General features: G+C 26.9%; 1 protein-coding gene across 1 annotated transcript; it reads right to left on the bottom strand.

The window, feature by feature from the left end:
- Positions 1-8,342: 8,342 nt before the first annotated feature.
- LOC119685269 lies at positions 8,343-8,887 on the bottom strand. Its single transcript, XM_038099509.1, has 2 exons — positions 8,847-8,887; positions 8,343-8,786 (listed from the first exon to the last, which is right to left on the bottom strand). The coding sequence occupies exons 1-2, from the start codon at positions 8,847-8,849 to the stop codon at positions 8,475-8,477; spliced, it is 315 nt and encodes a 104-aa protein (XP_037955437.1). The 5' UTR covers positions 8,850-8,887; the 3' UTR covers positions 8,343-8,474.
- Between the last annotated feature and the right edge of the window lie 2,721 nt (positions 8,888-11,608).

Here is an 11,608-nt window from a genome sequence, read left to right on the forward strand (position 1 = left end):
AAGTTTTCGTCCGTTTTTATTTTTCATCTTTAATGTTATTCTCCAAATATTGTATTCTAAGCAATATTTGGTTGTTACTTATCTTCAGTGGAACAAAATAGAAAATAGTATTGGGTATCAGTGTTAGGTTGAATGGTGATAAATATATGGAGTCGATATGCTCAATTTAAATTCAACAATTTTGGCTGATCTTTCTTGAATACAGACTAAATGGAGTTTGTAAATCTTATATTCGCTAACATGCATCTCATCATTCGAGTTCTCACAATGTTATAATATAGACCATCTTTAACAATTGATATGAATTTTAATACCAATAATACATAAATAAACGATTTAATGGATCTTACCAACACTAATAATTGCCAATAGATGATTTTGCTACAAATATTATTGAAAACTCCTGTTTTATAGGAAAAACACCTTTTATAATTTTGAATAAATCATTTAAGTCGTCATAAGCATTCCTACTGACACAGTTTCTTATAAGATAAGCAATTATCGTTATTTGAATCTCATATTAGTACCGATAACATATCAGTAAATGATCTAACTTATCAACATATGCAACAGAAATGTCCTATTTACTTTAGAAGACTTCTTTTATAATATAAATAAAACAAAAACTATACACTTTTTTATACAACCCCACAAATCTTTGGTCCAAACTCTGATGCTCCATTACGATTGTTCTAAAATGAAGCTTAACAAAGGTTATATATGAAAAAGTACATCGCATTAATTTTGTAAATGTAATTTAATAACATTCTGTAACTAAATTTATAAAAATATTTTAATTCTAGATCTTTCATTGTTTATGTGCGTCAACATATTAGTTAGTTACTATTAATAAAAAAAAATTTCTAACATTTTTCGCGCCAAAAAGTTCTTATGCATGTGCCAGATAAAGCACTCACACTACTTTAAAAATATTCTTGATAATTAAAAACGCAAATAAAATGTTTAATATATTTGCTTAAATATAAGGCATATTTACCATATAAGAATAAAATTTATATAATATCTGAAGGTAAACTTATCGAATGTACTTACAAACATCGTTTAATTGTATATTTAATATATTAGCTGAAGATCTTAGTAATCAGAGCTATATCTATACATGTCAGTATTAGTTTTATAAACTAAAGTATTATTAATAAATAAATAAAAAAATATTTATTTTTTTACACATTTTAATACAATAATGAAAAAGCGACTAATATCGCTGGCGGTAATACCATGCTGCTCAATTGTATTGCAATACATTTTACATAAATACCAAAAATAAAACCTAATGAGAATTGTAATATAATTATATGAAATTTAAATTACACATATAGGTAAATGTCAAATTAAACTGCGACTTCATATTTCCCATTTAAAAATGTTATAAAATTTTGTTTATTATTGACAAAATATAGATATACTGTGACTAAACAAAAAAAAAAAAATAATAATTTCCAAACATATTCACAGATAAAAGAGAAAAAAAATTACATTAGGCGACGAATTATTAATTTAATATTTTGCGTATCGTTTAACATCGTTTAATTGTATATTTAATATATTAGCTGAAGATCTTAGTAATCAGAGCTATATCTATACATGTCAGTATTAGTTTTATAAACTAAAGCATTATTAATAAATAAATAAATAATATTTATTTTTTTTACACATTTTAATACAATGATGAAAACGCGATTAGTATCGCCGGCAATAATGCCACACTTCTCAATTGGATTGGAATACATGTTATATAAATACCAAAAATAAAACCTAATGAGAATTGTAATATAATTATATGAAATTTAAATTACACATATAGGTAAATGTCAAATTAAACTGCGACTTCATATTTCCCATTTAAAAATGTTATAAAATTTTGTTTATTATTGACAAAATATAGATATACTGTGACTAAACAAAAAAAAAAAAAAAATAATTTCCAAACATATTCACAGATAAAAGAGAAAAAAAATTACATTAGGCGACGAATTATTAATTTAATATTTTGCGTATCGTTTAACATCGTTTAATTGTATATTTAATATATTAGCTGAAGATCTTAGTAATCAGAGCTATATCTATACATGTCAGTATTAGTTTTATAAACTAAAGCATTATTAATAAATAAATAAATAATATTTATTTTTTTTACACATTTTAATACAATGATGAAAACGCGATTAGTATCGCCGGCAATAATGCCACACTTCTCAATTGGATTGGAATACATGTTATATAAATACCAAAAATAAAACCTAATGAGAATTGTAATATAATTACATAAACTTTAAAATCCACACATAGTTAAACGTCAATTTTCAAATATGTTAAATTGAGCCTTAATATTTCCCATTTAGAAATATTATAACTTTTGTCTATTATAGACAAAATGTAGGTGCTGTGATTAAAAAAAATAAGTTTGCAATGTATTCACAGATAAAAGAAAATAAAAATTACATTAGGCGACGAATTATTAATTTCATATTTTTCGTATTATACAATAATGAAAACGCGATTAGCATCGCTGGCAATAATGCCACAACTACTGGTGCCATTGCGATACATTTAATAGACATATCAAAACCAACCTAATGAGAATTAAAATTAAATAATATAAAATATTAACTATAAGCGTAGTTAAAGCACAACATTAAAATATTTTAAATTTTGGCTATATATAGTCAGCATTAAAAAATATTATATATTTCAATATATATGTTTATATTTTCTTTTTCTTAAGCAGTGACTATTAACTATACCTAAATGATTAGATGATTGGAAATTGTTTAAGATTTTCCATATGATTATAAAATAAATTTATACAATATTATATCCAATTAAAAATATTCATATGTACTTCAGATTTGGTGCATTGGAAAGAAAGAGTTAATAGAAATATATTCTGTATAAAAAGTACATGAAAGTAAGTATACATGGGTTTAGGTACAGCAAGATTGCAAGCAATTGCAAGAAACTTTGTGCGTGAATGTATTTTGTTGTTTTCTGTTGCAAGCTCTTGCAATCTATGCATTTCGTGCACCTTACAATGAGTTTGCAATGCATACACTTATTATAAAATAGTACCCAGAAATAATATTTAAGAAGTACAAAAAAGTAATTTTATCATTGTATGTACATACCTTGGTATTTAGTTTTAATAATTAATATTAACTTTTCAATCACACATGATAATTTCATAGGTGCATAGTAAGTTAGTCCTCTTCAATTAGCTAATAAAGCCGTTTTGAAACAAAACCTCCTAATAGTGAGTAATAGAGAGAACGTCAAGCTAGAGCCAATCAGAAGTGTTATTAAAGGCACAAATCTGGCTAATGCTACTGCTAGAGATATAGTCGAGTGTGTTGAAGAAGGTGGCCGCCAGAAACTTAAGCCTAATTCTGGCCAAGGTTGGATATAGACACATCACCACAGGTGCATAAAGTTTAATAAAAGTTTTACATCTTTCGTACTACTTTTTTTATTAAATCTATTAAAGTTTTAGGACATGCACAATATCAAATACATTTATCAATTTTTTATTAATTAATTAATTGAAGTTTAAATAATTTTTTGAATTAACTCTAAAAAATGGCAATTTGGTGGCCCACTGTGCGATGTGAAACAAACTACAAAGCTATCGATTAAAAATATTTTTAAAAAAATTAAATTTATTTTTACGGACTTATAAATCCACACACTTATAGTACATATATTCCTTTTTTCTGTGCAACGTACTTAGCAAAATATTGCGAAGTTTAAAGTCGTCTGAAAGAATTATAGTATAAATGTTGCTGTTCTTGCATTAGAGACCTTCTCGAAATAACCTTGCTTCAATGTTAAACTACGTAGTAAGAAAAAATGTGTGTATATATAAAAAGAAAACTTGCGTGATTTATATAAAGTAATCTCATATACATGTATTTGAACTGAGATAAAAATATTAAAAATGCATAACTCAATACATATATTAACATCAATCAAAAATAGAATAACCAAAAAGAGGTATATTGGATGGAATTATTATAAATAAAACAAACATTTTAAAATGTTATTGTTTTCGTAATTATTTGAGGAGTAATGGTGCTTGGGGAGTGCCCGGCACTAAAGCACAAGTGGAAGAAACATCTGTACACCAGCACAAGCGGAGGGTATTTCATGGATCATAAGGATCCAAGACTAGGAAAGATAAAAATTAAAATTATATTTTATTAAAATTATTCTGACAGTTCACTGGCGAGTGGGCAAAATTGGTATACCTTAAACCAGATGTATAGGAGCTACAAAGAGGAAGAGGAAAAAGAAACAAATGATCACTTTCTGTGCAAATGCTTAGGTCTGGCAATATTGAAATATTCCAGTATGGAAATTTACGAAATAAAGAGTATGGCAGACGTTATGCTAAGATGTATATATTAAATAATTATCTCTTTTGCGAACCCCTTAATGTGGTTTTTAAACTTGTTTTTACATGATCAAGTGGGGGTAACAAAACAGTGTCATTGCGATAATTAAAAAGAGACCAAGTTGAGATGCTACGCAATTCAAAAAGTATCACAAACATTTAGAGTTTGTGATATAGTGTTATATAGAGATAGGAGGAGAGGGTCTATAATGATAAAAATTTGCATTACATAAACTTGAACGTTCGCTTTGATCTGGGAAATATATAAAATATTGATTGACTTCTAGGGAAGATGATTTTATCACAATATTGGCTTCTAAATAAGTCTAAATTATGAACTTGAAGTTGTGTTTTAATAAGATTTTGGAATCAACTGCCTGATTGAGTATTGAAAGCTTATAGGGAAAATGTTTAATACTATGATTATAGTTTTATGTTTGTAGTTGTTAATTAGTTGTGGATATTTACCAAAATATGTTAAAAATTATATTTTTATTATATATAATTCTGATGCTTACAAAAGGTTATATTACGATCAATTTAAATTTCTATTCAGATACTTAATTTTTCTTTATCTAGTTATATAAATATTTTTTAAATGTAGTTCAAAAAATGAAATTAATTTAAATTTTTTACTTCTCTAAACGGGCTTTATATAAATATCTATCAAATGTTTTTTGGTTATATTTTTAATATCAGGAGATAGATGAAGCATCATATTTCACTATAGTTTTCAACTTGTTAGAATACTCTGATCCTATTAATATCCACAAGTGTGTAAGTTGAAAATTCACTGCATTTGGAGAAAATTTAATAGTAAATCAATACTATATAACAAAATGAATATATATCTTTTTTAAATTACATTGAATATTTTTCTCCTATCTAATCGTTTTTATTATTTAAAAATGTTGACGTAAATATATAATAGATATATTTGTTAGTATTTAAAATGCATAAACAGATACATTTCTACTTTTAAATGTAGCAATTATTTTAAATTATATGTAAATTATTGTTTCCAACATCATTCATTAAAATAATACTTATTTATAAGAAAAAAAATATTCAAAGATTCAAAGAAAAAAAATATAATATCTTGCTATCTATATATTTAAAAATGTTGTGAAGCTATGCTATAAAATCAACGATGTTTATCTAAATGAAAGTAATTAGAAAAATATATAGTTTTTATTTTTATAACAATTTATAGCTTGTTTTTTCCCAGTAATTGATTTAATAATTCAATCATTCTTAATACATATTAAATACTACGTATTTTTATGTAAACTAACAACGCTTGTTATCTTGTTTTATTACAACAAAAAATATGGGGATTTTGTAAATTTTATCAACATTGATGAATCATGTAAATATGTGAATTCTTAAAATGTTAAGTGATACTCAAAAATTTGAGAAATCAAAATTATTCTATTTAATAATTACCAAGTTATAGTATATTCAGTTATTTTATTGTTCATAGCGATACAATTCTTTGTAAGTATCTAACTTCCTGCAGACAAGACATTTAGACGTAAGACGGTTTCATTTGTCCACACGTATGTATTTCAGACCAATTCCTACATCGTTAATTCATTATATCTGCTGTCATAATTGATATATATTCGAGCAAACATTAAAGGTCGTATTTGTTCTACGGTTATTTAAGAATACACAGAATAGTGTTCTTAAGTTCTACCCTAATTTCTACACTAAGAGACAGATAGAGTGGGAGAGGTTATAGACATACATATTAATCATTCAATAATATCTTCTCTGCAATTAGGCGCATGTATATTATATTTGTCATTGTTATTGTTATCTGAATGCATACATTATGCATATATACCCTAATTACTGAGGTTGCTAAAAATTTATAAATGAGATTTATACAATAATACATTATTATAAAGGAATCAAATGATACAGCAATTGTTGCAACCGGTGAAAATCCAGCTGAAGCATCTTAATATCTAGAGGCTCTTACTTATTTACTTACATAGTTGGCCATTACAGACGTGAGTTGTCCTTGGCCGCGTAGAGTAGCTTCCGCCAGTCAGCTCAATTAGTAGCTTGCTGTCGCCAGTTGGTAGTACCGGGCGCCCCCAAATCGTTGGTCACCTGGTGCGAATGTCCTCTACCGCGTTTTCCACCTGCGGGTACCGAATCAAATACCTTTACAGGCTCAGCTAAGATTAATTAACGAATGACTAATAAAATGGAAAAATTAAGTCAACATGCAAAAATTCGCCCAAGTTACGGTCACACTAAGAAGAGAAACCTGTCCACAAGTTAGACTTCATAATATTACAATCTCGCAATATAATTCTTTGAAATGCCTGGGGATGCATTTGGACTGCAAACTTACCTGGAAAAACCATATAAGAGCCAAACTTAACCTTAAAACGCGAAAAATTTGCAGGCTGCTTCGCCCAAGTTCTCAATTAAGTATGAAAATTAAGGTTTTACTGTATAAAATCATGCTTAAACTGGTATGGACATTTGCTATACAACTTTGGGGCACTAGAAGTACCTCTAATATAGAAATATTACAAAGGTACCAATCAGAAATATTGTCGAAACTCCATGGTACGTATCAAAATGCTCTATTCATCAGAACTTGAAAATTCCTTTTGTAACAGAATAAATCGAAAAATTCAGTTAGAGGTACATATAAAGGCTAAAGAGACATTCAAATGCTGTGAATCTGCTAATAAACCGAAAGGTTGAAGAGTCTCCAAGTTCTGAAACTACCAAATAGAATTTGGGAATAAATGACATAAACTAAACGTAATATAATATAAAAATTGTATAAGTATGTTCTCTTAGTATAATATGTGGTCTCATTGATCTCAACTATTCCTAAAATTAATTTATTTTCAATAATTTGCTTATTGTTAAATAATTAAAAAGCAAATAAAAAAAATATATATTGTGCTAATAAATCTTACCAGTAATACTGGATCTAAGGTCAACTATTACTTAGTCTGATGAAGTGATAAACAATAATCCAGTCAAGGCGTAGAGAGGGGTTATGAAGAAACCTCCCAGTTAATAGATAGTAAAAGTGCTAAAGTGCACTGACTCAACTAGGCTTAACACAATAATAATAAAACTGGATACAATATTGATACACTTTGAAATATGTATATTTATGAAGAATATTTCATGTCCAAATTTAAATTGATATAAATCCAAATTTTTGAGAAAAGTGTCAAAATAGAATATTTTCGGTTTTTAACTACATAATGTTTCGTAGCATCAATATTTTCAATGAGTAGGATTTTTAACATCAGAATCACTAACATTTTAAGTAATATTAGAAAAAATAGATTTTGAAGATAGATTAAGTATACCATAAAGGACGTAGCCTGAATAGATACATAATTTTTCTAATAAATTTAAAAAATTTTTATAGGTAACTATATATCTATATTGTGATTATAATTTGCCCAACACCAAATTAAATACAAATTCTGATGGGAATCTAAAAAAATGCTATTGTGTTTAATATGTGTATATATTGTGATATATATATTGTGAAGAGTGATATAATTATTGAATTTTACGTCAGAAAAAAAATTTTATAATATGACTAAAAAAGATAATTAATTTGCAAGTGAAACTATTTGCGTGAAAGATATTGTAAAGTTTTTAGTGTTTGGATTTTCTAAAAATTAAGATTATTCGTTTTTCATGATAACTCGATTTACATATACACTGAAAACGCGATTGAGTCACTTTACAATGTAAATTTTACCTGCATTTTAATTGCAGGTAATTAATTAATAATTAATTATTACTGCATATAATTAATATCATTTCCTAATTAACATTTGAAAATTGATCTACAAACCACAAAAATTATAGTAAATTATAATAAATTTCTTATTGATATAAGCTTTGCATTAAGCCCAAAAAAAATCTCAAAAAAATTTAATAAATGTTAAACATTGTTTATTAATATAGCAAAGTTTAAAAACAAAAAATTTTGAATACAACCGATGTAATATCATAATCTCTACTGTCTACCCTGTGCCTATTTTATGCCCAGACAATTTCTTCCTTAAGCCAGTTTTAAGAAATACTTGGAAGTAGATACAACCTCACCATTATGTCGTAAACCATCAATGTACCACTTAATCATTCTCTTGTCCCTGAAGTTCAATTTAGTATTAAAATGCTCCTCCACAAATTTTTGAATACTAGTAAGGGATATTTTACGTCCACTTTCTGTCATACTACGCAATGCCAAATCAACCATTGGTTTCTCAACAGAAATGGAAGAACCAAGCCTCTTTGTAAGAGCTTTTCTTTTTGGGTCTGTACGTTTTTTAGGCTTGGCAATTACATTACTCGTTGTCTCGACAGTTTGTTCCTAAATTGAAAAAGCATATTTAAATTAAGTTATTTAATTAATAAGTAAACTTAAACAAACCATTGTAATTAATAACAAATATTGTATTTAAATTAGAACTTCTCGTTAAATTTACAAAAATAAGCCGAAAATATACAAAAATATACAAATATTTTTTTTGTAAGTTTACTGTAACATCTTTTGTAGTTCAATATTTTAATAAAAAAATTTTTTTTTTATGATAATTAGGAAAATTTTCAATATGCCAAAGAATACTTGATGTGTTAAAAAATAAAATTTTTATAAGCAAATCATCTTTAAAACTATATAATAAAAATGAATTGCTTTTTGTTGATCTTATGTTGAGGTTTTCCCGAGTTAGTACAACTGCGCACTTTTACTCTTTCTTAGCTGGGGAATTTCTACAGAGTTCCTCCCTTCTCTTTGACTAATTTATGTACTCCTCACAAGTTTCGTTGATTATTCGATGACTGGTCTCAGATCTGCATACCGCCCAGTACGCCTAGTGCTTGCTCTGACATTAAATAGTGCTATGTAGGGCACTCTGTCAGTTTTCGCGTATAACTTCAGGGTTCTGTCCCTTAAGTATTTTTTGACCGGGTCTATTCTGAGATCATTTGTGCGAATGTACGATGGCACTTTGGAGAGTGTTCGGAGAGCCTGACTTTAAGCAGCTTCTAGCTTCTAGAGAGTAGAGTTTATTTTTTTATTTATTTATTTATTTATGTATTTATATATTTATTTATTTATTTTTTTTTTTATATATTTATTTTTTTTTATTTATATATTTATTAATTGTTATGTATTTATTTATTTATGTATTCATTTATTTATTTATGTATTCATTTATTTATTTATGTTCTTAGATAAATAAGTGCTAGTGACAGTCTATCTCATAGAAAGCGGGCACATTTAGTCCCAAAGAATTGGGCAGATCATAACAAATCATATTCTTAATAACTCCTATTTTTTTTCGTACCTCTAATAAATTGAATTTTAACGTCTGTTTTGATGAAAGAAATTAAATTCTTAATATAAACTGTTGTTTTCAATAGAGAGGTATTTTGAAAAATTATCACAAATAATTTAATATAAGAAATAATTCCAAGACCTCTAATGATGGGTATTTGGCAATACTCGAGATAGTTGTATGGTCAGTCAAACATTCAATTAATTAATAAAATATTAAAATACCTTTCATAAAGAAAAAGTATTTGTTGTAACAATTTATATATATCATATTACGGCAAACACTTTTATTCCAAAAATTTTAAATCTTTAAGATCTTTTAAGATACAATGAAAACTCATCTACGTGACACCCCAGCTGTACGGATATTTCTCTTACTAAAATTTTTTTTAACATATTATTTTAAACAATTTAACCCATTTAGACGGCTACTTTTGACGAATTGAATACTGTCCACTAAAAGGAGTTTTCACTGTATTCGTGTTATGACAGTATTTTGTCACGTTTTTAGATCAAGGAGATCTTGTACAAAAACTTGATGAAAATAATTAAAACTATTTTAAAAATAAATTGTTTTAAATATATTTATATATGTACCATATCAGAATATCTAGAGTACAATGTATATAAAAAAATTTATTGTGTTGAGTTGGTATTGTTTAAAACTTTTCACAGAATTTTAGAAAAAATTTTTTTTTAATTCGCATGACAATTTAACGATTTTTTTGTTGGTTTTATTATGTATGCGAATTACACGAACTATCATTGAAGATAGCTTATTTGGTAATTTGGCCAAATAAAAACTTGACTCTATTAACTGGTTTTGATAAAGCAAATACAACAATTTATACATATCATAACATATCATTTAGAAGAATTTAATTATTATTGTGAAATTAAAATTTTATTTTTTCTTGCAATAAATAAAATATCTGACTTAATATTGAAGCTATTCAATATTACCAATCAGATAAAAACTATTGAAGTGTTGATATATTTTTCAAATAAATTTAAGAATTTGACCAAAAATGACTCCCAAAACCGAATTGCTTTTCTGTTGGAAAAAATAATCTTATGAATTTAGAATTATGGATTGTATAGCTGCTTTGCTTCTGTCCGGCACATGCACGGCGGCGCCTTAAGCCCCTCAAGGGCTTTCTTTTTTGAGGATCTTGTCAAACTTCAGGACATCCCTTTAAATAGCATCATAAGCTTTGCTTAAAGGTTTTAGATGGTTTTAATTCTTAGGTTTTTACGGTACGGTAGCACAATGGGCCTATAGGTATAAGTGAATCCCCTTGGGATCGCCTGTATAAGCTAACCCAAGTTAATCTAGCTGCTTTAACCGATTTTACACCTATTAATTTTATTTCTAATGGTCATAGTATATACAATAAATAATTAAACAAAAATTTTGAAGCTAATCTTACGATTAATACAAAAGCTTCTCATATATATACGAGTAGTAGTATTAGAACACTCAGCATTTATTAATTGATTTGGATTTTTAAAGCTAATTAATAAAATAGTTTTGAATACCCAACTTTTGACAAAATTACCGAATAATGTGGTTTTATTTACAAGAATATGTCTCTTAACCAACAGATCGTACGGCAGATGTACAATATGTATATAAATATGACACAATACAAAAAAAAATTCAATATACATACATATGCGTCGAATATTTATTCATCATCAACTGCGATCCCTTGTCATATCTCTGTTTCTTTATATTCTCAATTTGTTTACCGGCAATATTCTAAAATCAATTTTAACTTTATCTATCTATTTATGAGTGACATCCATTTTTATGGTTCCCGTGGTTGCAGGTTCTCCATTTGTTTACCCAC

This window comes from Teleopsis dalmanni, chromosome 2, assembly GCF_002237135.1.
Source record: "Teleopsis dalmanni isolate 2A chromosome 2, ASM223713v2, whole genome shotgun sequence".
In the NCBI taxonomy this organism is placed as follows: Eukaryota; Metazoa; Arthropoda; class Insecta; order Diptera; family Diopsidae; genus Teleopsis; species Teleopsis dalmanni.